The following is a 25442-nucleotide window of genomic DNA, read 5'->3' as shown; positions in this document are numbered from 1 at the left end:
AAAAAAAAAAAAAACACTAATTTAATTGCTGTCCAATAATCAAAATCCCTTTCAAATATAATAGCAAAAGCTGGGTGCAGTGTTGCACACCTGTAATCCCAGTGACTCAGAAGAATGAAATAGGAAGATTGTAAATACCAGGTCAGCCTGGGCAATTTAAGGAGATCCTGTCTCAAAATAAAAAATAAAACAGACTGAGGATGCAGCTCAGTGATAAAGGATGTCTGAATTCAATGCCAGTACCAAAAATAAATGAATAATTAAAATAGCAAAAAAAAATGCATAATATTACATGTGTGATATACCTAGGACAGAATTCATGTATGACTATAGACTGTTTTGCACAATCTAGATACAAATAACATGGTTTTAGTTGTGTATGGTAATGCACTCCTGTAATCTCAGCTACTCAGCTGGGGCAAGTTGACTTCAAGTTTGAGGTCAGCCTCAACAATTTAGCAAAACAAAAAATAAAAGGCTTGGGGCTGGGGTGTGGCTCAATGGTAGAGCACTTGCCTAGCACATGCGCCTAGCACATGGGAGACCCTGGGTTCGATCCTCAGCACCACATAAAAATAAATAAAATTAAATTTAAAAATTACTAAAAAAAAGAGAGAGAGACAGACTAAGAATTTAGTTCAGTGGTAGAGTGCCCCTGAGTTAAATCAACAGTATCACAAGGGAAAAAAAAAAAAAAATTATATATATATATATATATATATATATGGTTTCAGCAGGGCACATTAATCCGAGCTACTTAAGAGGCTGAGGCAAGAGGATCAAGCAAGTTTGAGGACAACCTAGGTAATTTGGCAAGACTCTGCCTGAAAACAAATATGGAAAAGGCTGGGGATATAGCTCAATGGTTTCTCTCAGTATATCTATAACTTTTTACGCTGAAACATGAAATGACATGAGACAGATACTGGACCCTATTCAAATGATCTGAGATGCTAAAATATTATATGATTATGTGGGTTTCTAGATTAACATTTCTTAGTTTACATTACAAAGGTTAAAGAAGGAATTGGATAAAAAGACAAAATTAATAACATGAAAGATTATCTAAAGTTTAACAAATAATTTTTTATTCATCCATATTTCCTTTCTCAAATGTATTATTTCTGTTAAAATGAATATTTTATAGCTATTAAAATGACAGTGGGGGCTGGGGATGTGGCTCAAGTGGTAGCAGGCTCGCCTAGCATGCGTGAGGCAATGGGTTCGATTCTCAGCACCACATTAAAATAAAATAAAGATACTGTGTCCACCTAAAACTAAAAAAAAAAATAATTTTTTTTAAATGACAATAGGGGATCAGTAATGGAGTATGTGCTTAGCATGCATGAGACTCTGGATTCAATCTCCAGTATTCCCCTCAAAAAAATCAAGATAGTTATTGTTAGTACACAAAGATATATATACCAGAATACTAATTGACACATTTTTGTTAACAGAAAAATTGGAGATAATCAACATCCTTCAATAGCAATAGGTTAATTAAATTATAGTCATTTATATACTTTAACATTGTGTAGTCATTAAAAGAATGAGGCAGGACTGGGAATATCGCTCTAAGCTACATTGGTAAAGAGCCTACCTAGCATTCTGGGTTGAATACCCAGGACTGATGGGGGGAAAAAAGGGAATAAAAGAGGAATGAGGTAAATTCTATACATACTGACATGGAAAGATGTCCAAGTCTCTTGGAAGTGACAACAGAAAGTGGCAAAGTAGAATGCAAAGTGCAATCTTGTTTTTATTTTTTATTTATTGGTACTAGGGATTGACCCAGGGGCACTTAACCACTGAGCCACATCCCAAGATTTTTTTTTTTAATTTATTTGTATCTTTTTTTTTTTTTTAGTTGTAGATGGACACAATACATTTATTTATTTAGTTAGTTATTTTTCTGTGGTGCTGAGGATCAAATCTAGTGCCTCAAATGTGCTAGGCAAGTGCTCTACAACCCCAGCCCTCCCTACCAGATCTTTTTATTTTTCTTTTAACAGAAAGAGAGAGAGAGAGAGAGAGAGAGAGAGAGAGAGAGAGAAAATTTTTAATATTTATTTTTTAGTTTTTGGTGGACACAACATCTTTATTTTATTTTTATGTGGTGCTGAGGATTGAACCCAGCGCCGCGCGCATGCCAGATGAGCGTACTACCGCTTGAGCCACATCCCCAGCCCTTTATTTTTCATTTTGAGACAGGGTCTCACTAAGTTGCTGAGTCTGGCTTTGAACTTAGAATCCTCCTGCCTCAGCCTACCAAGCTGCTGGGATTGCAAGCATGAGCCACTGTGCCTAGCTTGTTTTTATTTTATTAAATAAACAAAAAAAATAGTATAACCTAGAAAATAATTTAGAGGATATATATACTAAACTCTCATCTTGATGGATTATAAGAGAATCGTTTATCATACAATACCTTTCTCTTAGGTTGATACTTTTTACAATTATCATGCATTACTTTTGTTGTTTTAGATGGGGTGGTCTTACTATGTTGCTCTGTCTGGTCCCAAATTTGTTATCCTCCTGCCTCAGCTTTCGAAATTGTTGGGATTACAGGCCTGCACTATGAAGCCCAGCTATTTTTCATTTTTTTTTTTTTTAATAAAGATAAAGAGGTTAGGGGCCAGGGTTGTGGTTCAGTGGTAGAGCGCTTGCATAGCATGTGTGAGGCATTGGGTTCATTCCCCGGCACCACATAAAAAAAATAAAAAATTTAAAAAAATATTTTTTAAAAAAGCTAAAGAGGTTAGAATGACGGTTGGGGATATAGCTCAGTGGTAGAGGATTAGTATACACAATACCTTGGATTCAATCCCCAATATCTCACACACACAAGAAAAGGGTTGGAAACTAAAAAAACATCCTTTTCCTCCCATAATAGTAGTTCAGACTATATAGTTATGTGAAATAAAATTGATATATAAAACGAAAAAAGGCAAAAAACAAAAAAAATTGAGTAAACAATTATAACTGTGTAAAAGTATGCACCAAAAGAAATTGTACCAGAGTTATCATTTATTTTGGGGTAAAAAGATTATGATTTTTTCTGTACTCTTAATTCTGAACTTTCCATTATGATATATTCCATCTATAAGCATAAAATGGAATATTAGTTAATTGATATAAGAAACGTAGAGCCGGGGTTGTAGCTCAGTGGGTACAGTTCTTGCCTAGTACATGTGAGGCACTGGGTTTGATCCTCAGAACCATATAAAAGAATAAATAAATAAAAGTACTGTGTCCCAAAAAAATATGGCATGGTGCACATAATATCAATGTATAAAGATCCTGAGTCTCTTAAAACACTCGGTTGACTGTATGGAAATACAAATGCAAAAAAATATAGTCATTAAACTGATTTATATTAACTGTAGCATACTAGCTGATATTTCCTCCGATAGGGGTTTGCTTCCTTTACATATTTTCTTTTTTAATGAAAGTTTAGGAAAAACAAATACAGTTCAATTAGAGATGTATTTCATAATGTAGTTATGGAACTTTTTTGTTTGTCCTGCGGATCAAACCCAGAGCCTTCATGATAGGTAATCAATCGCTGAACTATACCTCCAGCTCTAATTATGGAAGTTTAAGAGAGCTTTTAATATGTTTTTCCTGAGCTTTTGATACTGCAATAAGAACAGAGCTTTATCATGCCAATAGAGTTATGTGGTTTTTAAGAATCCAAAGATATACCTAGGTACACTAGCATAAGATCCTAGCTACTTGGAAAGCTGAGACAGGAGGATCACAAGTTCAAGACTAGCTTCAGCAATTTATTGAGCCCCTGCCTCGAAATTGAAGAAAAAAAATAGCCAGATATGGTGGTTCACACTTGTAATCCTAGCAACTGAGCAGGCTGAGGCAGGAGAATCACAAGTTCAAAGCCAGCCTCAGCAAAGGTGAGGTGGCTAAGCAACTCAGTGAGACCCTGCCTCTAAATAAAATACAAAACAGTGCTGGGGGTATGACTCGTAGTTCAACTGGATGGAACTCGAGTGCCCCTGAATTCCATCCCTGGTACCCCCCCCCAAAAAAAAATGGCAATCATTTTTTACCCTCCAGATTTAGCCCACCTTTCTAATGCAGGGCTCCATTCCTACCCTTGGCTTAAGTGATGTTCACCTCATTCCAGCTCTTGTAGTACTTTTTAACTATACTTATTTGGTATTCAACTAATGTCTTTTGGTCTTCCTACCTCCACTCTCACCTCTTCCAATATATCTTCCAGGCTGAGCAAACTTTTGACAAGCCTTCATGTGTCATATAAAGGCTCTTCCTCCTTTGACCCCTACCCACATCTCCAACCTCATCTATTTTTTTTTCTCCACCCACAAACACAATCTACTCCAAATATAGAGTTTTTTGTAGGGCCCTGCTTACACTTGAGTGCCTACACATTTAATACTCTTTCTCCTTGAGGGGTTCTTCCTAGTTTTTTCCACATGGCTCTCTCAAGTAATCCTCTCATGTGGGAAGTGTTCTCTGACCCCTCAATATCCTTTTTCTGTGTTTTCATAATGCCCTATACAAATCTGTTATTACAGTTATCATACAGTATTTTAATTGTAGGTTACCTGTCTCTTTCACCGGACTATGAGCTCCATTAGGGCCTGGACTTGAAATTACCTTCAAATGAATTATGACACAGAAATTGCAATATTACAACATAAGTCAAAATGTAAGTGATATACAGTGGAGGGGCTGGGACTGTGGCACTGGGTTCAATCCTCAGCACCACATAAAAATAAATAAAGATAATGTGTGTCCATCTACAACTAAAAAACAATTTTTTTAAAATATACAGTGGAGAAAAAAGAAAACAGGACACTGATATTCCATACTTTCTATATTAAAAAAATAAATTCTTAATTGGGCACAACAGCACACTCCTATAATCCCAGTGGCTCAGGAGGATGAGGCAGGAGAATTGCAAGTTCAAGGTCATCCTAAGCAACTTAGAAGATCCTGTCTCAAAATAAACAAGCCAGGAATGGTAGCACACACCTGTAATACCAGTAGCTTCAGAGGCTGAGGCAGGAGGATTGTGAGTTCAAAGCCAGCCTTAGCAACTTAGCAAAGTGCTAAGCAACTCAGACATTGTATCTAAATAAAATACAATAAAGGGCTGGAGATGTGGCTCAGTGGTTAAGTGCCACCAAGTTCAATCCCCAGTACCAAAAAAACAAAAAGGGCAGGGGAGGGGCTGGGGATAGTAGAGTGCTTGCCTCACATGCACAAGGCCCTGGGTTCAATTCCCAGCACCATAAAAAAAAAAAAAAAAAAACTCTTTTAAAAAAAAGGGAGAGGGGGCTGGGGATGTGGCTCAAGCAGTAGCGCGCTCGCCTGCCATGCGTGCGGCCCGGGTTCGATCCTCAGCACCACATACAAACAAAGATGTTGTATCCGCCGAAAACTAAAAAATAAATATTAAAAATTCTCTCTCTCCCCCTCCCTCTCTCACTCTATCTTTAAAAAAAAAAAAAAAGGGAGAGCAGGGAGGCTGGGTATGGTGGCCCATGCCTGTAATCCCAGCAGCTCAGGAGGCTGAAGCAGGAGAATTGCGAGTTCAAAGTCAGCCTCAGTAACAGCAAAGTGCTAAGCAACCCAGTCACAACCTGTATCTAAATAAAATACAAAACAGGGGTGAAAATGTAGCTCAGTAGTCAAGTGACCCTGAGTTGAATCCCCAGTACTACCCCCACAAAAAAAGGGAAAGGAATGTTACTGAGTAGTGAAGCGCTTCTGAGTTCAATCTTCAGTACAAAAATAAAAATTAACTCTTTCATTCAGTCAGTTATAATTAAGTGCTAAATATTTATTTAACACCTCCTAGGAGTCAGGCACAATGCCAAGCCTGGAGAGTTGGTTTTGATACTATACATATATGTAATAAGAATATACACAGTAAGAATTCTAAGAGGGGCTGGGGATGTGGCTCAAGCAGTAGCGCGCTCGCCTGGCATGCGTGCGGCCCAGGTTCAATCCCCGTAACCACATACAAACAAAGATGTTGTGTCCGCCGAGAACTAAAAAATAAATATTAAAAATTCTCTCTCTCTCAAAAAAAAAAAAAAAAAAAAGAATTCTAAGAGGACATCCAAAATGTTAACACTGGTTATAAACTCATTAAATCATGGACAGATTCTGATAAACTTTTATCTTCTCCCTTGAAATCGTTCCAATTTCCCAATTCTTCCTTAATAAATATGCATTTCTTTGATAATTACAAAAATTATTTTAGCCTTCCCAAATTGTAAATTCCTAACAGTCAGTAAGATTGGTACCAAAAGTAAGAGTATATAAATTTGTGAACCATAGCTAATACGAAAGTAAAATATATTAATAACTTTTAGTCAAATTTTAATACAAGGAACAGTAAGACTAAAATATGCAAACATATTTCAGGATTTAATCATTGTGGAAATCATGTAGAAAACAATCCCATGCAAATTATCCAAGGAAAATAATCATAAGAGCAATACCATCCTAGTTTTCCATATTGCAGATGAAAGTTATATCGTTCTTTTTTTTGGTATGGTGATTGAACTCAGGGACACTTGACTACTGAGCCACACCCCCAGCCCTATTTTGTATTTTATTTAGAGACAGGGTCTCACTGAGTTACTTAGCACCTCACTTTTGCTAAGGCTGGCTTTGAACTTGCAATCCTCCTGCCTCAGCCTCCTGAGCTGCTGGGATTACAGGAGAGAACCACCACACCCAGCTGTATCATTCTATTCTATTTAATGCAAGCAAAAAGATGACAACCTCTGTACAACTTGTTCAAAAGACAAATTAATAAATAACATCATATTTAATCTGTATAATGATTTACAGTTTACAATTCACAAAGCACTTTGACCTTCACAATAATTCTGTTTTCTTGACCCTGCTGGATAGGTTAAAAAACTAACAACTGAAATTCAGAGGGCCTCTCTTAATTACAACTTAAAATCCCCAAAAGCCATAAAGAAAAGTTTGAGAAGTTAGCCTACATAGAAATATAAAATTTCCATGTGGGAATAAGACAGAAGACAAATATCACAATAGAGCTGGAGGTGTAGCTCCATGGAAGAGCATTCTCAAGGCCCTCAGTTCAATCCCCAGCTCTGGGGGCAGGGGATAAGGTGTCCTACAAATCAATAGGAAATTGAGATATATGACTCAACAGAAAAATAAGTAAAAGACTTAAACAGATAGTTAAGGAAAAAGGACATATAACTCAAACAGAAAAGAAATGACTCAAACATATAAAAAGATACTTAGCATAATTTTTTAAAACTAAAACTACTCTGAGGTACAATTTCTCCCTATCAGATTGGCAAAAATTCAAGTTTGATAACAGTAAGGCATAACACTAACAACACTGATCCTAGAGCCAGAGAACTTAGTTTAAACTTCAACTGCTTAATTAGCTGTGTGATTTGGACAAGTCATATAAATTTTCTATTCTTTAGTGTATTCATCTGAAAAACAGAGGTAATAAAAGCACCCACCTCATAGGACTTTCACTAAGATTAAATGAGGTAATGTATGTGAAGCACTAAGAACAGTGCCCATGCATATAGTAAGCATTATATAAATATTAGCTACAATACAGCCAATGTAGTGAGTGTATAGGCAATGTATATAGGAACAACCTCTAAGGAAGGCAATTTAGCAATAAATTTCATAATGAAAACTGCAAATATACTTTAACTTAGAAATTCCACTTCTGTAAATTTATCCCATAAATACCCTTGAACACATGTAAAACAGCATGTCCAAAGGTCTTCAATACAACATTGCTTGTAACATTTGAAAACTGAAACATAAATATCCATAATGAAGAACTAGTTAAATAAACTATGATACATCCATTCCATGGAAATCTATTGGATACTATACAAGTATTTAAAAACAAATAAAAAAGAATGAGGAAGCTTTCTATGCACTGACCTGGAAAAGTCTCTAAGATATATTAAGTGAAAAGTCAAGACTGCAGATGGAGAGCAATGCAAAACAGTGGGGAACCATAGGATTTTGCATGAAAAATGGGACAAATAAAATTATATACCCATGTTTGTAAGCATTTGCCTCAAGAAAGTCTAAAAGAATGTAAAGATAGGGGATGTTGATGCATTTTTAGCTAAAAGTGGCAGAGCACTTATCAAGCATGCAAGAGGCCCTGAGTTCAATCCCCAACAATGGAAAGAAAGATCACTGCAAGAGGACAAGGAACGGGGCAGATGGGGGAAAAGCATGGGATGAAACTTTCAATATTTTTCTTTTGATCATACTGCCTTTCTAAAATATTAAAGAATGCCTGGAATGACGATACGTGCCTATAATCCCAGCAACTTGTGAAGGTGAGGCAGGAGAATCACCAGTTCAGTTCAACCAGCCTCAGCAACACAGCAAAACCCTGTCTCAAAATAAAACTTATTGACTGATTGATTGATTTGGTATTAGAGACTGAACCTAGGGGCCTTTACCACTGAGTTATATTCCCAGCCCTTTTAATTTTTGAGACAGGGTCTTGCTAAATTGCTGAGGATGACCTTGAACTTGTGATTCCCCTGCCTCAGTCTCCCAAGGCATGGAAATTACAGGTATGCACCACCACGTCAGGCAATTTTTTGTGTGTGGTACTGGGGATCAAACCCAGGGCCTCATTGTGCAAGGCAGGCACACTACCACTGAGCTATATTCCCAATCCTCAAAATAAAAAAAAAAAAAAAGAACTGGGGATGTAACTCAGTGGTAAGACATCCCTAGGTTCCATCCCCAGTATCACAAAAAAAACTAAAAGAAAATAAAATGTTCAGGAATGGAAGATTTAAAAATTCTAAGTTGGCTTTTCTCTGAAACAACCACTCCCTGGTTGCTCAGCAAAAATAACACAAGTGAGACTACACTGAAGTCATTTCCATTTGATGACTTGGGAAACAGTATAATACCCATTGTTGGTCCACAACATTTCACCATCACCCACACAATACAACATAAAAATTGGGTTTCATCAACTAGAAAGAGATGAAATTCCGGGCTGGGGTTGTAGCTTAGCGGTAAAGCACTCCTCTCGCACATGTGAGACCCTGGGTTCGATCCTCAGCACCACATAAAAATAAATAAGTGAAATAAAGGTATTGTGTCCAACTACAACTAAAAAATAAATATTAAAAAAAAATTTAAAAAAAAGATGAAATTCCCATAAAAGTCCTTATCATGGATTTCAAATTCAGGGCTGGGGTTGTGGCTCAGCCATAGAATGCTCACCTAACATGTGTGAGACACTGGGTTCAATCCTCAGCACCACATAAAAATAAACAAACAAAATAAAGGTATTGTGTCCGACTACAACTAAAAAAAAAAAAAATAAAGATTTCAATATATCCATAAACACTGTTACACAGGAGGAAAACACTAAAAATAAGTCAACTTTCATTCTAAATAAGCAAGGGAATGAGCACATGTGTTTGTTTTACAATTAAATAAAACTAGCCAGGGGCTGGGGATATAACTCAGTTGGCAGAGTGTTTGCCCCGAATGCACAAGGCCCTGGGTTCAATCTCCAGCACCACACACACACACACACAAAAAAAAAAAAAAAAAAAAGGTTGACTTTGGGCCTGGGGTTGTGGTTCAGTGGCAGAGCATTCGCCTAGCGTGTGTGAGGTCCTGGGTTCAATCCTTAGCACCACATAAAGATAAATAAATAAAGGTATTTTGTGTGTGTGTGTATAAAAAAACAAACTAGCCAGGCATGGTGGTACACACCTATAATCCCAACAACTCTGGAAGCTAAACCAGGAGGATCACAAGTTGAAGGTCACCCTCAGCAACTTAAGCTGAACTGAGGATGAAGCTCGGTGGTAGAGCACCTGTGGGTTCAATTCTCAAAATAGGAAAAAAAATTAAAAAGGACAAAAAGAAATGCCCAACGTTAGGTTCTAGGTAAACTTACCCAACAACCTACATTTCACCCACATTAAAAAGATATACATGTCATAATCTGAAACACAGATTTCACAAATAGGTAGACCTTGTTCAAATTCTTGTCTACAGGTAACCATATTTTTGCAAGTGTTCTACCACTGAGGCACAGGCTATAGGGATATATACAACTTTTTTTTTTTTTTTTTTAAGGCACGGAGGATTGAACCCAAGGGCTCTACCAGTGAATTACTTAGCTAGTCCTTTTTATTGGGAGACAAGGTCTCACTAATTTGCTGAGGCTGGTCTTGAACTTAAGATCTTTCTGCCTCAGTTTTCCAAGTCTCTGAGATCACAGGTGTCCACTATCATACCCAGCTCTACAAACCATCTTTATGGTACATGGCATATAGCAAATTCTCAATAAAAACTAGTCTCACTACCAGTAGCTCTCCTTCACAACCATTTTTTTTTTTTTTTGAACGGAGGACATTAACCTTTGAGCCTTATCCCCAGCCCTTTTCATTTTGAGAAAGAGTCTCACTAGGTTGCTTACAGCTTTGCTGAATTGGTGAGTCTGGCTTTGAACCTGCAATCCTCCTGCCTCAGTCTCCAGAACTGCTAGGATTATAGGCATGCACCACCATGCCTGGCTATAACCACTATTAAAAGAGTAATTTTACCCATTTATTCCTCAAACAAGAGGAATCAGATGATATATCATGACCTGACTACTGACATCCTTGCCACACTATCAAAACTGCCTTTCAAAGGAAACAAGTAACTTCCTAATTGCTAAATTTGGTGGCTTCTAATTTTTATTCCACTTGACCTCTGTAGCACCTGACACTGATGGTCATTCTCTTCCCGCTTGAAACTTTCTTCCTTTGACTTCTATAATAATGCCATTCTGTTTAATTTCTTGTCCCATTCCTTTACTTTCTCTTTTTCAATGTCTATTATCCTTCAAACAATGGTGCTGCTTCTGGTTCATGGCCCTTTTTTCCTCTTCTTTCAGTATTAACATTCCATACTAAGGCTTCAAATATCAATAGTCTCTCTTTTTTAATTTTTTTTTAGTTGTAGATGGACACAATACCTTGATTTTACTTACTTATTTTTATGTAGTACTGAGAATAGAATCCAGTGCTTCACATGTGCTAAGCAAGCGCTCTGCCACTGAGCTATAACTCCAGCCCAATATAGTCTCTTGATTCTTAAATTTGTATTCAGTTCCAACCTTTCTCCCAACTTGTGTGTATGGAAACAAATACACACACCTCAAACAACTCATCCAAAACCAAAAACCAATTCACTGCCTTCACTCAAAGGTTTTTATTTATTTATTTTTTTTTTAAATAGCAATACTTGGTATTGAACCCATGGCACTCCACCCAGTGAGCAAATTCACCATTCCTTTTTTTATTTTTTTTTTTTTTTTTTTTTGAGACAGGGTCTCATTAAATTGCTGAGGCCTGGAACCTGTGATCTCTGGCCTCAGTCTCCCAAGTTGCTGGATTATAGGTGAGCAGCACCTCACCCAGCTAGACTTGCTTCTTTATAGTCTCTATTTCTATTAAGGACACCAATTCATACCATAAGCCACACCAGAACTTCACTCCCTCGCCAAAAAAGACCCCTCTCAACTCTATTTTGAAACCTCTTGGTATTGGGTGGTATTCTCATTTTCCTCACACCAGCCAGTTTATCCTCTCCCATCAGATTAGCACATTAGTTTTCTGCCTAGGCCTTCTGTCTTCACTTTGAATACTTCCTGCACAATTTTCACCAGAGATAATTCAATCACATCAAACTTCTGGTCACAAACCTTCAATATGTCACATGCCTACAGAAAGTCCCAATTCTTTAGCGAGTTTTTCTCGGAGGTATAAATTGAAAGGCTTTTTAATTGGACAACCCCAGCTTTCATTTCTGGCTAACTCTGAATAGTGTCTTACTCCAAAGTCTTCAAAGTGAAGGGTAAAAAGCAGAGGAGGGAAAAGGAGAGCAAAGACGACAAGGGAGAAAGAGGGTGACAATGGTATCTGAGGGGAGGGAAGTATCTTTCGAAGGCAGAAGTGGACGATTTCGAGGGAAGAGCATGTTTGAGGGAAGTACAGTGAAGCAGTCCAGACTTGATACACGAATGGGTTCTAAGGGAGGCTCCCACTGCGGAGCTGGAGGTTTCACAAACAGTTTTCCAAGAACTGAAGGATTCCTGAATCTTAAAATTGAGGAAGGTCTCTGACATGCGATGATTTCTAATGGGTTCCCGGCCTCTGATAAGAGAAGGGGTGCCGGTCCCGAGAACCTGGGAGAGGCGAGAATAGAAAGAGAAGGGACCAAGAGGGGGAGTGTTCTGTGTGGAGGACTTCTGGGAAGCCACCGAGTCCTGTTGGGTGCTAAGCGACCCGTGAGCCAATACTCGGGGGCCGAGGAGTGGTAGCACCCGCGCGCGGGCCGGGAAGTCCCGGGTTCCTGTCTCACGCATCTCCTGACTTTACCTGAGGCGGACTGAGCAGCCGAAGGGTATCTGCACGGGCGGGAGGGGGAGGCAGCGTCCAAGACCGAGCATAGTAGTCCTCACAATTCCGTCGAGGCAGCGGCTTTTTAGCCCGCGGAGGCGGTGGGGGTCCTTCGCGCAGTTGCGGGCTTCTCCGCTGAACTAGCGGCGGCGGAGGACGAGAAGGCTACTGCCATGGCCCCGAAGTCGGGGCGTCTACCCGCGCCTATTTGGCGGGGCCAGGACGACCCAAAAAGCGAGACCCATAGGGCAGCTGGAAGCTCCACCGAGCTCTCCAGCCGCGAGCGACTGAACCGCCTGGGGCACGGGGTTGGGGGAGGTGCCTGGGCTGGCCACGCCCCTCTACTCGGGGCCCCCCCTCAGAGCAGCCAATCAACCGCCAATCCTTAATAATGGAGCTAGTGGAATTGCCCAATTAGCGTTAGGAATGCCACGTGGTATGAGGGCGGGCACAATGGGCATCCAGAGAAGCCAATCAACAGCCCTAGGCGCCAACTCTTGGAGGACGAAGGGAACCAATAGAAAGGAAATGGAGGTAAAAACAGAAGAGGCAGTGTGTTGGAAAGGCGGAACCCAAGAGGGGAGAATATACCTGGGGGAAATCCAAGTCCAAGAGCCTCTGGGGCGGGACAGTAAAAACAAGATGGGCCAATCAAAATGCTAAAAAGACAGAAGAGACGGTAATCGATAAAGCTAATTGAAAAGGAACTTTAATGGCTCGGCTTTGGGGTTGGCAGAGAAAGGAAAAGTTTTATGAACGTGACGTCCTACAGGATCTAAGTATAGTAAGAAGGAAAAAATGATGCATAGGTTAGCATTAGCGAATTAAGATAGTAAGAGAAATTAGTAGAGCTAAACAAAAAAAACTGAAAAGAAAATTCATCTATACTAAAAGATTGGATTCGGTGAAGGCTTAGAGCAGGTAATAATGGAAAGAGGCTGAACGTGGGTTGGGTTTAAATTCCTAATTTGTCCTTTGTTTTTTATGCTGTGAGAGCTATTCTTGAACAGTAGTGTGATCTGAACAGGGCATTGTTTTAGTAAGATTAATTAGTAGCTCACAGAATCTGAAAAGAAAAAAAGATCACCCCAATTCAGTGCTTCTAGCCCAAAACCGTCTCAGTATCATTCTCCTGGCAACAAATCATGTGCTGCCACCTGGTGACAGTTCACATACCACTGTTCCACATTGTTATTTAATATTTCTGTTGTGAGAAAATAGGCAACTTTACAAGCCTGTCTCCTACAGAGCTTGATGCATAGAGTATTGGTAGCAATCAGAGTTAATGTAATCATGCCAGATAAATCACCTGCCAGTGAAAGATGTAAAGGTCAGGGATTCTTTGCATTTGCTTCAGCAGGAAGGTGAGGCTTGATGGGAAGTTTTTGTTTTTTTAATTTGGGTCTGCTGAGTCTGAGTCAAGTTTATCTCTATCACTTTGCTCTCAGCAATTCCTCCATGCTGAGAGGAAAAAACTGAGGACCACTGACCTGTAATTATTCAAATGTCCAAGGCCCTCTCCCTGTTGACCTGTCTGCTAGTTAGGCCAAAGCCATGAATGTACATATAACTGAAGTAGTTCTGTCCTACATGCTTCATTTTTTTTTTTTTTTTTGATGGTGGGGGGGGAGGGACTGGTGATTGAAACGAGGTGGGGGAGCTTTACCATTGAGCAACATCCTCAGCTTTATTCATTTGTTTGTTTGTTTGTTTATTTACTTATTTATTTGAGACAGGGTCTTACTAAGTTGCTGAGGGCCTTGTTAAGTTTCTGAGGCTGGCCTCCAACTCATGATTCTCCTGCTTTGACCTCCCAAGTTGCTGGGATTATAGATGTACATTACATGATGGGCTTACCTCAGCCTTTTATTATACTTTTATATCAGTAATTATCTCCTCTCTCAACCTACACTGGGATAAGAGTTGAGACCTTTCCATAAACCCACTGCACATTTTAGCTTAGGGAAATACATAATGAAGCTGCTCTCAAAAAACATCCACCAAGCATGGTGGCACACACCTGTAATCCCAGCAATTTAGGAGGTTGAGGCAGGAAGATTACAAGCAAAGCCAATCTCAGCAACTGAGCGAGGCCCCAAGAAACTTAGAAAGAGCTTGTCTCAAAATAAAAGCACTGGGGAAGTGGCTTAGTGGTTAAACACCCCTGGGCTCAATCCCTAGTATCAAAAAAAAAAAAAAAAATCCACTTGGGGTAAGAATAACATTGTCTTTTGCCTACATTTAGGAATGGAAGAGGCTTTGATGAGGTGCCACTGATTCTTAGGAAACCTTGGACTATACTATCTAAAACATAAAGCCCAGGTAATAAAAAAGTAAAGTTGCCCTTAGTCACCTAGGAAAATATATTTTACAGAGAGCAACCATACAGCAGAAGGACCAGAATCATTATCCACAAGAAATTTTGTTTTATTTTTATTTGATTTGATTTTTTTGAGACAGGATCTTGCTATATTGCCTTTATTGTGCAAGCTGGCCACCTGCCTTAGCCTCCTGAGAAACTGGGCCTATACATGCACACCACAAGGCCCAGCAACAAGGCACTTTTTAAAAAAAGAAACCTATTCAAAATGGGCTAGAGTATAATCCAGTAGGATAGTGTTTATTTAAAATGCATGAGGGGGGCTGGGGATGTGGCTCAAGCGGTAGCACGCTCGCCTGCCATGCGTGTGGCCCGGGTTCGATCCTCAGCACCACATACAAAGATGTTGTGTCCGCCAAAAACTAAAAAGTAAATATTACAAAAAAATTATCTCGCGCACACATGCCCTCTCTCTCTCTCTCTCTCTCTCAAAAAAATAAATAAATAAATAAATAATAATAAAATTTAAAAAAATAAAATGCATGAGGCTTGAACCCCAGAACCATAAAAATAAATAAATAAATAATGTGTAAAAAATATTGAATCATAAAATTTTTGTTTCAGTTAATAAATATGCACATGTATATTTACTAGGTCACAATGTAAACTATTTCTTACTTGACGTCCAATCAAAATATTCTGTAGGCCACTAACTTAGTCAAATTGACAGACCAGGAAGAAGAAGGCCATTGAAGAAATAAAGTCTGGAGGGGCTGGGGATGTGGCTCAAGCGGTAGCGTGCTCGCCTGGCATGCATGTGGCTCAGGTTCGATCCTCAGCACCACATACAAACAAAGATGTTGTGTCCACCGAAAACTAAAAAATAAATATATATAAAAAAAAAGAAGAAATGCAGTCTGGAATGCTGAGGATAAGGTGAAAGCCTCAAGAAGCAGATACTGCCCAGACATGGTACTGCAACCTATAATCCCAGTGCCTTGGGAAGCTGAAGCAGGGGGATCACAATTTTTAGGCTAGTCTCAGCAACTTCATGACACCCTGTCTCAAAATAAAAACTAAAAAGGACTACAGATGTAGCTTAGTGTTAAAGTAGTACCCTAGGTTCACTCCCCAGTACCAAAAAGAAAGAGAAGAAAAAGAAGCAGCAGCAGCAGATACAGGTCCATGGCCCACCAGAATATCACCCTCCTCTGCAACCCCATAGCACTACTGCCCCAGGGCAGTGTCCTTTCTCTTTCTGCTCACCAGAATGAGAGTTTCCATGTCCTTCCAGTTCACCTCAGTTTGTACTCAGAAAGTATAGCTATAACATCTGTGAACTCAGATTTCAGAGGAAAAGGTCACAGAAAACAACTAACAGAAAGAAGAAAGGGTATTGCTGAGTCTATCCCATGTGGGTACTGATTCACATAAAACACATCAGGGAGAGTTAAACCATTTTATTGACGTTAGGGACAGGGACAGGTAGACAGTGAGGAGCCTCACTAGAAATGTCAGATACAACTAGATCGAGAGGGGATTGGCAGGCTGCCCAGAACAAGAGGGGAGGATGGGCAAAAAAAGCCTTCATCTCACTATTCTCAAAAAAGTCATTACAAGTCACTCAGAAGTATCTTGGGACCCTGAAGGGATAGGTTCACTTGCTCAAGATTCCCTGAGCATGGAGTTGAGAGATGCTCAGCATCAGGTTGAAAATGATGCTCCTCTGGAGATTTAGGAGAAAGGAAAAGAGAAGAGAAAAACAAATCAGCAAGCACTGTTATGTACACAGAACTAAGTCCTGGGCCTGTCTGATGGAAAGGGACATACAGGACTGATTTGAGATAAAACAGAAGTTGATGGATTCACAAAGAAAAAGGCAGATTTGATTTTACCCAGTGCCAAACATCCAGGCACCCTTCAGATTCAGCCAACCCCAGAAGTAGGATCCCTTCCCTCACCCTTACCTAATTTCCTTAAAAGTTCCCAGTTACTGTTACTGTCTAGAAGACTGACTTCAGAGCTAGCTGAACAAAGAGACTTGGTGAAGGTGAAGGCCAGGGGCAGCTTAGATTGGAAGACATCAAAGGAAGTCCTGGAAAGAAGAACAGAATCAGAGACAGAGGTGATATAATCCTCCCAGCACAGAACTATCCTACTTCCTAAGGCCAGCACTTCATAATCCTCCCCTTTTATTTTTTTTAAGTTTTTTTTTAATACCTTTATTTTATTTACTTATTTTTATGTGGTGCTGTGGATCAAACCCAGGGCCTTGCACATGCCAGGCGAGCACTCTACCGCTGAGCCACAACCCCAACCCGATCCTCCCCCTTTATTATCCAAATATATAAAGATATATTACACCAGGCTGGGGTTGTGACTCAGTGGTAGAGCACTCGTCTAGCACGTGCGAGGCCCTGGGTTCGATCCTCAGCACCACATAAAAATAAGTAAATAAAATAAAGGTATTATGTCCAACTACTTCTAAAAAAATTAATTAATTAAAAAAAAGGTATCTCACTGCTCTGTATCAAATAAAGAATGCCTTATGGGCTGCAACCCAAAAACTCAGTCTGCCCCCACCAGTCCTGGTCAAATTTAGAATAACTGAACTTGGCCCCAATGCCTGACCTCTGTGAGACAAATCCCCTCCACTGCCACAGCACCCACACCACCTGACCTGAGGAAATTATGCTCCTGCTGGGCATCCTGGGACTCTGTCCTGGCAGCCTCCAGGGTGTGACTCTTGTTCTCCTGCCCACTTTGCAGCTTTTCCAACATCTGCTAGACCATGGGCCCAGTTAGGACCAAACTTTCTTCCTCCAGAAAGAAACCCCTTCCCCACAATTGGCTTCTTTAGCACACTTGGAACCTTCATATAAGCAAGGACAGTTTCTCGTGGCTTATAGCAAAAGAACTGGAAAGAAGAGCTCTGGAGAAAGTGGAATCAGCACAGCAAAAAAAAAAAGAGATAAAGATGCTGGTAGGAGAGGGTATCCTGGCCTATCTGCAGAATAGGACAAACAGAAAAAAGATGGGGCCTCCACGGGGAAATATGTGGAGATAGGTCTAATGTTGGTTCTACCTTCCAGCTGTGGGCTTGAGCCTGCTGCCCCTCAGTCATCTGCTTCAGCAGCAGCTCCTGGTGCTGGCCTGAAGATGAGAGAGAATTTAAGGGGGTAGTCTCTAATTTTTTCCTTCTCCTTCACTGTCTTATGACCAAGCTGGTACTGAAAACTAAGACAAAAAGCATTCTGGTCTAGATGTTAGAAGCTTCCAAGCTGACTGAATAGACAAAACTCACACCATGATAAGCAATGAACAAAACAAAATATTTTGGCATCTATCTCTCCTTCTCTCTTCCTCCCTCCCTCTCTCTCTCTGTCTCTCTCTCTGTCTCTCTCTCTCTCTCTCTCTCTCTCTCTCTCTCTCTCTCTTTTATTTTTTTGGTACCAGGGATTGAACTCAGGGGCACTAGACCACTGAGCCACGTCCCCAGCCCTATTTTGTATTTTATTTAGAGACAGGGTCTCACTGAGTTGCTCAGCACCTCGCCGTTGCTGAGGCTGGCTTTGAATTCACAATCCTCCTGTCTCAGCTTCCCAAGCTGCTGGGGTTACAGGTGGGTGCCACCGCACCCAGTGTCAGATTTCTTAATAGGTCAAACAGGTAGAGCTTGATCACTTACTGGGAGAAAAAAAGGCATTCCAAAAAGGGAGACAAGGGAACTTATACCCACAATTTTTTTACTTACTCAGCTGGTTCCGTAGCAACTTCAGTTCCTCTCGCAAAATCTCTGACTCTTTCCACAGTATTTGCTGCCTACAGAAGTAATGGCAGTCATTCTACAGTCAACCAACAGAGCGAGGAGGCAATAAGCCTCCTGGAATACCAAGAGTTCAGAGGACTCAAGAAAGTGAGGCCTATCACTTACTCAATTTGGAGCTCATGGTGAAAGCCACTGGTAGAACTGTAGTTTCCTGGTATTTTTTTCATTTGGGCTTGGGCTTCGGCCTGCTCCCATACCTGATTCTGAAGGCTTTGCAGTTCCCTTCTCAGCCCCTCCAGGTGTTGTTCCAGGAGAAGAGCTCGCCCTTCTGGGCCCCCCTGCAGCAACCTTAGTGATGCTGTTGTGGTACAAATTGAGGGTTAGCTCCTCTGAGAGGTTCACACAAGTCTAGACACTTCTTGCAAATCATGACACATGTGCACAAACAATAGGTATGCAGCAAAATCATGTGCACACATATACAGCAGTGTATATGGGGAGCTGGGAGTTTAACTCAGTGGTAAGAGTCCTTGCCTAATACATAGCAAGGGGCCCTGGGTCCAATCCCCAGTGCTGGGGGAAAAAATATCTGTGTATATGAAGAATTGAACTGATACCTTCCAGAGCACTGATCTTGGACATCTGTTGCTCTTGCTCTTCCAGCAATCTCTGAACAGTCTTCCTTAGTGCCTTAGTTACCTACCCAGGCAGAAAAGCATATGAACTACTGCATAAAAAACTTTCCCACACAAATACCACATATACACACCTAGGATTCCAAGACTCACCTGAGCCTGAGATTGAACCTCCAATCGGAGAATAGTAACTTCATTCCAGAGAGAGGTTGGGCTATAGGTCTCAGCCCAGTTTAGTCTCTCTGGGACGGTGGGGGTCTCTAGAGCCCAAGGCTGTTGAGCTTGGTCCTCTGACTGTGGAGACAAGTGATGAGAGGAAAACCAGGATCCAGCCAGGTCCCCTGCCAAGGGAATAAGGGACAAGGACAGAATCTTTGTGGGATAACAGAGTTCAGAAAAGCAAAGAGTTGGAATTTGGAAGAAATAGTGATGGTACAGGCACTGGAAGAAGGAAGATCTTGAAAGAGAAAAGGCTGATGAATGAAAGGGGCAATACTTACCTGAGGTGGAGACCCCAAGGGGATACAGCCTCTGCTACAAAAGAGTTGTACAGGCCAATGAATTTGGTGTAGTCTAATCTGACCCCCCCCCCCAAAAAAAAAAAAAAAAAAAAAAACAAGAAGAAAAAAGAAGAACAACAACAATTGGAGCCTCTGGTGCCACTTACCTTAATGCGGTCCACATGCCCATCAGTTGCACGCAAAAGCGTATCAATCTGTTCAGACCAGCTCAGGCCCCTACTCATTTCCAGTGACTGGGGTCTGGTTCCCAGACCACTCTTGCCCTTGCTCTTCCAGCAGGGGATACCCGAGGAACAGCCCAGGAAAGGCAACACCGTTAGATGGAAGGAGGAGAGTGAATATGCAATACTAAGGATAGGGAGGCAATATCAGACCAAGAGTATGGCTCTTGGCAAGAAAACAGCGTTCTCGGGGAAACGGAATACCCTGATACACAGATATCAAGTGGGAGTAGAAGGCTCCAAATCTAGGTCGAAATCCAGGTTCCAGCTCCAGGACCCTGTAGCCATCACGCCAAACCTGTCAGAGACTGTTGCCGCTGCTAGATTCAAACCCTCCAGTAGGCGGAGAATGTATGGCTTCAGAATGGGCGCCGCTGCACCACGCCTCTAGCCGAGACAACTAGCTACCTAAGCAGCTGAATTACGTTTCCCTGAAAGACAAGTGCGTTCACGCCCCCACTGTGAAGCTTGTCGGGACATCGAGTTTTTCAGACTCTGAAGCGGTACGCTCCAAGGACCAAACGAACTACGCATCCCGAGATGCATACAATTCTGCCGCTACTGGTCCCAGTAGCTCCTGGGAAATGAAGTCCAAGTTACCTTGAACCTTAACGGCACAATTATTCTTTAGACTCCATTCCCCAGCAAGCTCAGCTTGTTGCGTGCGCTATGGAGCCTCATGTCGCAGAACTGAAGCAGAAGATTGAGGACACGTTGTGTCCTTTTGGCTTCGAGGTTTACCCCTTCCAGGTTGGTTTATCCCTCCTGCGGTTCTAGGAAGAAGTGTAAGATTGGCCTTGGTGGAGTCGGCGTGAGGCCCGAGAACCTTCCTATCCTCCCCAAGTTCCTCCGGCCCGGTGTCCATCTGACGACTGGAACAGTGTGTCACACTTTTGTCCTTTTACCCCGATATAATGCCGGACTAAAGGATGGGATTCTGTAACCATAATTAACAGGAGAAAACATGTACCCGTGGGTCTGGAATCTCCTTAGAAGCTTCCTAAAGGAGTTAGGAAAGGACATGGCATGGAAGGTTTGCATGATTATAATTTAGATCAGCCAAGGAGGGAAAGGCATTCCCTGGTGTTGAACAAGAAACAATAGGCTGTTTTGTTCTGTCTTCCAACAGAAGGATAATTCATGATGCTACTAACCATTGGTGCTGGATATAGAAATTATGTGCATTCGCCTGGCACAGATGTCTCTCACCCCCGCCTTCCCTTCCCCCACATTTTACATAAGTGTTTTCTTTTTCCTTTATTTATTTTATTTATATATTATATATTTTTATATAATACAGATAGATAGATCGACCCTGGAGATTGAACCCAGGGGCATTCTACCACTGAGCTACATCCCCACGCTTTTTTACATTCTTGTTTTGACACATGGTCTAATTTTCCCAACCTGGCCTTGAACTTGTGATCCTTCTGTCTTGGTCTTCTGAGTTGCTGGGATTACCGGCATCTGTCATCACATGGAGCTACATATAAGTCCATTTTCCTCACATTAGTGCTTGGTGCATTGAGCTTGCTTAAGTCACAATGTTAAAGACACATAAGGTAACTCTGCTTGAGCCATTTGCCTGATGCTTAAGAGGCAGCCTACTTCCCACTAATTCCACTGAGAGGTCTACAACAGTGTTGAGGGAAAGATAGATATATATATATATATATAAAATAGGTTGGGTCTGTCTTGAGAAAGGATTGGCCAGAAAAAAATGAAATTGAGGGCTGGGGATATAGCTCAGTGAAGAGCACTTGCCTACCATGCATAAGGCCCTGGGCTCAATCATAGGCACTGCAAGGGGAAAAAAAAAAAAAAAAAAAAAAAAAGAGCTATATATGAACAGATATATTGGAAGGAAGGAGGATTGTGTACATCTAATATACAAACTTGTGTAAAAGCATGGAGGTAGTGTAGTGATGGATGGCATGTGTGGGGGCACAGTGAGAATGTTCTGGCAAACCAGGTAGACCTGGGTAGTGGGGAATATTGTACTGAACAGAGCCAGCTGTAGGCCTGACAACCAACCTAAGCTGTTGCTCACCTTGTCACCCCAACATCCAATCAACCACCAATTCCTTCATCTCCTGAGTCTCCCAAGTCCGTTGTTTTCCATTCCACTGATCTAAGCCACCATTTCTTATTTGGATTACTTTTAATAGCCTTCTTGCTGTCATCTTGCCTCTACATTGCAGCCAGATCTCACTAAAACTGATGTCATTTTACTCTTCAATCATAACCATCCTCTGTTACGGTTGTGACCTTCTTTACCTTCTTTAACTAGGCACTGTGGTGCACACCTGTAATCCCTGCAATTTGGGAGGCTGAGGTAGGAGGATCTCAAGTTCTAGGCCAGCCTCAGCAATTTAACAAGTACCTAAGCAACTTAGCAAGATCCAGTCTCAAAAAATAAAAAGGGCTGAAGATATAGCTTAGTGGTTAAGCATCCCTGGGTTAAATCTCTGGTATTTAATTAATTTTAAGGACTGGGGGTATAGCTCAGGGGTTAAGCATCCCTGTGTTCAATCCCCAGTACCAAATAAATAAGTCCCTGTCAAAGTCACATGAGATGCCTATACAATGTAATGTACAATTACACAGCATCAGTGAAAATTTATTGAAGGAGTTGGAGGATGGAGCAAAATGTATAAGGCTTTGAATACTTGATGAGGTAAGGGCTGGCTAAGGTTAGTCAGCTGGCCAGCCTGGCCTGAACTTTCTCTGTTTTAGGTGGCATGGTACAATGAACTCCTGCCTCCAGCCTTCCACCTGCCCCTGCCAGGACCTACCCTGGCCTTCTTGGTACTCAGCACACCTGCCATGTTTGACCAGGCCCTCAAGCCCTTCTTGCAGAGCCACCACCTCCAATCACTAACTGACCCTGTGGATCAGTGTGTGGCCTACCACCTGAGACGTGTTAGACAGGTGAGCAAACGTCAACTTTCGCCCCAGCTCCCAAACTTAACCTTGCTCCCACTTTCTCCAAACTTAGCACAGGATCTGAACCTTGGGCTAGGATCCACCTCACATGTGAAATGATATCCTAAAACCAGCCTTGACATTCTATGATTTCTCCTTTTCATATCCAGGTTTTACCACCTTCCTTTACCAGACCCCCAGTCTGAAGTCTGTCCATTCACCCTGCATTGGGGGATAACTATATGAACCTCAGTCCAGGCTTAGCCTCTATGTGGAATAAGGATGAGCCCAACATCCTCCATTTCTTGTCTGCCTTTGACCTTTATGCTTTATGCAGTTTTGGGGGCCTTCTGAAGACAGAATATATCCCCGCCATAAACTTTCCTTTTTTTTTAGAGAGAGAGAGAGAGAATGAATTTTTTTTAGTTTTCGGTGTATACAACATCTTTATTTTCTTTTTATGTGGTGCTGAGGATCGAACCCAGTGCCCCGCGCATACCAGGCAAGTGCGCCACTGCTTGATCCACATCCCCAGCCCCATAAACTTTCATATACACATACATTTGTACACATAGTAGATCTCCCTACACTGATAGTCTGAAGTGCAATGCTAAATCACTCCTCACAATGGAGACTTTCTGAGCAAGTCCTTGTATTATGTATATATACGGGCCCTGTTTGGAAAGAACTTAACTTTCCAACTTTGGAGCCTCCCAGGTTAAGCTCATTTTCTTTTCTAGACATGGACAGGACGGTGTTAACACACAAATTAGGGCTTCCTGGGATAAAATCACAACTCCCCTCATGCTGACAGGAGCCTCTTAATTCTGTCCCAGAGCCTCCCAGAGCTGCAGATGGAAGTCATTGCTGACTACGAGGTATACCCCAACCGGCGCCCTAAGATTCTGGCCCAGACAGCAGCCCATGTGGCAGGAGCTGCTTATTACTACCAACGCCAAGATGTGGAAGCTGACCCATGGGGAACTCAGGTCAGAGAGCAAGTGTGAAAGAAAATGGCAAGGCCCTCATATCCTTATCCAGTTCCATATTCCTCTGCCTTCCTTGACACAAAGCAGCTATGTCCTGGCCCATGGGCCAGCCCTATGATTTTCTAGAGTTTACCTGGGCATGTTTCAGAGCAGAAAATCTGGTCTGTTTTTAAAACTTGTCTCTTACAAGGCTATCTCAGGATAGAAGAGGCAACATAATGATCAGGACACCAGTGATAAGACTAGGAAGTTGACTGAGCCTTAGCCTAAGGGAGCTCTTCCTCATACTCATACTCTTCATAAGAGTTTATGAAGGGTTGTCCACAAGAGAGGGACAGTTTTACAATTGGCATTGGCATCGGGTGTACACTTAGTGGGAAATAAGTGAACAAGGATAGCTTAGAATGGTGGTACTTGGGCCAAGGTGACCCCCATAACCTTGCTTTTCTTCATTCACTCCCCAGCACATAGCAGGTGTGTGCATACACCCCCAATTTGGGGGCTGGTTTGCCATCCGCGGTGTCGTGCTGCTGCCAGGGACAGAGACTCCAGATCTGCCACGGAAAAAGCCCCCTGACTGTGTACCTTCTAGAGCTGCCCGAATTACCCTGCTTGAAGGCTTCAATTTCCATTGGCGTGATTGGACTTACCGGGATGCTGTAACACCCCAAGAGCGTTACTCAGAAGAACAAAAAACCTATTTTTCCACCCCACCTGCCCAACGCTTAGCCCTATTAGGTTTGGCCCAGACCAAAGAAGAGCCTAGCCCTATATTCCCTGAGTTTCCCTTTACAACACTCACAAAGAAGTCCCAGATTCCCAGCAGTGCACGGAGCTGGCTCAGCCCCAGCATCTCACCACCTGTATCCCCTGGCCCTTGATACCTTCCCTATTCTGTGGAATCCCATTTATAGTGGTACTTGCTAGGACTTTGGCAAAAGTAAGATTTTATTTGGGGTACAAGATGACCATTTCTTGGTCCAGATTTTCAATAATAATTAAGATTTGGTTAAGGCAAATCTGCACTTAGCCTTGAGTATGGGATTCTTGCCCCATTTCTATGGTGTGCTCCAAGGAAGTCATCCCCAAATAGTACCCTCATAGGGTTGTGGGGATTAAATAAATGTCTGGCATATAATAAATGGTATGTTGATATTTATTGAAGGCGCTAGGAATCCTGTTCACAGATCCAGTCAGTTTTGAAGGGGTGGTGGTAAGACACTTAGATAGGATTCTCAATAATGAATCTGCCCTAACCTGAAGGGCCTAGAAGAAACCCAACTTCTGGCTGCCGAGTTTCCCTTAGGGCAATTATATAGTGAGGGTCAAAAATGACTCCCGTAGGGCTGGGGATGTGGCTCAAGAGGTAATGCTCGCCTGGCATGCGTGCGGCCCGGGTTCGATCCTCAGCACCACATACAAAGATGTTGTGTCTGCCGAAAACTAAAAAATAAAATATTAAAAAAAAATCTTTTTCTCTCAAAAAAAAAAAAGACTACCCTAGGGGCTGGGTTCAGCACCACATAAAAATAAAATAAAGGTATTGTGTTCAACTACAACATATTAAAAAAAAAAAAAAAAAAAAGGCTACCTTAGTTGGGTGTGGTGAT

General features: G+C 41.5%; 3 protein-coding genes across 6 annotated transcripts in view; 1 reads left to right on the top strand and 2 right to left on the bottom strand.

Annotated features, from left to right (window-relative positions):
- The window catches only part of Tesk2 (testis associated actin remodelling kinase 2), a 147983-nt gene extending 135230 nt beyond the window's left edge, over window positions 1-12753 (bottom strand). For both annotated transcript variants that reach the window (XM_046469010.2, XM_046469011.2), the window contains exon 1: window positions 12432-12753. The gene's annotated coding sequence lies outside the window, so the exon portion shown is untranslated. The remainder of the gene's footprint in view (window positions 1-12431) is intronic.
- Window positions 12754-16217: 3464 nt separating this feature from the next.
- Window positions 16218-20562, bottom strand: Ccdc163 (CCDC163 homolog). Of its 3 annotated transcripts, none has more exons than XM_058570796.1 (10): window positions 19844-20562; window positions 19677-19710; window positions 19330-19470; window positions 19159-19240; window positions 18707-18899; window positions 18527-18594; window positions 17858-17925; window positions 17453-17556; window positions 16740-16867; window positions 16218-16498 (listed from the first exon to the last, which is right to left on the bottom strand). In XM_058570796.1, the coding sequence occupies exons 1-10, from the start codon at window positions 19864-19866 to the stop codon at window positions 16386-16388; spliced, it is 954 nt and encodes a 317-aa protein (XP_058426779.1). In that variant the 5' UTR covers window positions 19867-20562; the 3' UTR covers window positions 16218-16385. The 3 variants fall into 3 exon arrangements, with proteins under 3 accessions (XP_058426779.1, XP_046324963.1, XP_046324965.1); XM_046469007.2 differs by having other exon boundaries at window positions 19330-19517; window positions 19844-20559; XM_046469009.2 differs by having other exon boundaries at window positions 17453-17553; window positions 19330-19517; window positions 19844-20550.
- Window positions 20519-24974, top strand: Mmachc (metabolism of cobalamin associated C). Its single transcript, XM_046469006.2, has 4 exons — window positions 20519-20668; window positions 22655-22849; window positions 23680-23832; window positions 24297-24974. Exons 1-4 carry the CDS (start codon window positions 20588-20590, stop codon window positions 24711-24713), a joined length of 846 nt encoding a protein of 281 aa, XP_046324962.1. The 5' UTR covers window positions 20519-20587; the 3' UTR covers window positions 24714-24974.
- The last annotated feature ends 468 nt before the right edge of the window (window positions 24975-25442 follow it).

Source organism: Marmota monax, unplaced genomic scaffold (assembly GCF_021218885.2).
Source record: "Marmota monax isolate L192 unplaced genomic scaffold, Marmota_monax_Labrador192_F-V1.1 WCK01_AAM20220418_F8-fsc00008, whole genome shotgun sequence".
Lineage (NCBI taxonomy): Eukaryota > Metazoa > Chordata > Mammalia > Rodentia > Sciuridae > Marmota > Marmota monax.
Note: the sequence above shows the minus strand (reverse complement) of the source record. Positions and strands in the feature narration are given on the sequence as shown.

What these genes read in the sequence shown, in the direction of transcription:
- Mmachc (XM_046469006.2), top strand. Translation starts at nt 20,588, where the DNA reads ATGGAGCCTCATGTCGCAGAACTGAAGCAGAAGATTGAGGACACGTTG. An exon ending in ACCTGAGACGTGTTAGACAG is followed by an intron (nt 22,850 to 23,679) that starts GTGAGCAAACGT and finishes ATTCTGTCCCAG; the next exon opens with AGCCTCCCAGAGCTGCAGAT. An exon ending in CTGACCCATGGGGAACTCAG is followed by an intron (nt 23,833 to 24,296) that starts GTCAGAGAGCAA and finishes TTCACTCCCCAG; the next exon opens with CACATAGCAGGTGTGTGCAT.
- Ccdc163 (XM_046469007.2), bottom strand. Translation starts at nt 19,921, where the DNA reads ATGAGTAGGGGCCTGAGCTGGTCTGAACAGATTGATACGCTTTTGCGT. An exon ending in CACCATGAGCTCCAAATTGA is followed by an intron (nt 18,595 to 18,706) that starts GTAAGTGATAGG and finishes TTACTTCTGTAG; the next exon opens with GCAGCAAATACTGTGGAAAG. An exon ending in GGAACTTTTAAGGAAATTAG is followed by an intron (nt 16,499 to 16,739) that starts GTAAGGGTGAGG and finishes CTAAATCTCCAG; the next exon opens with AGGAGCATCATTTTCAACCT.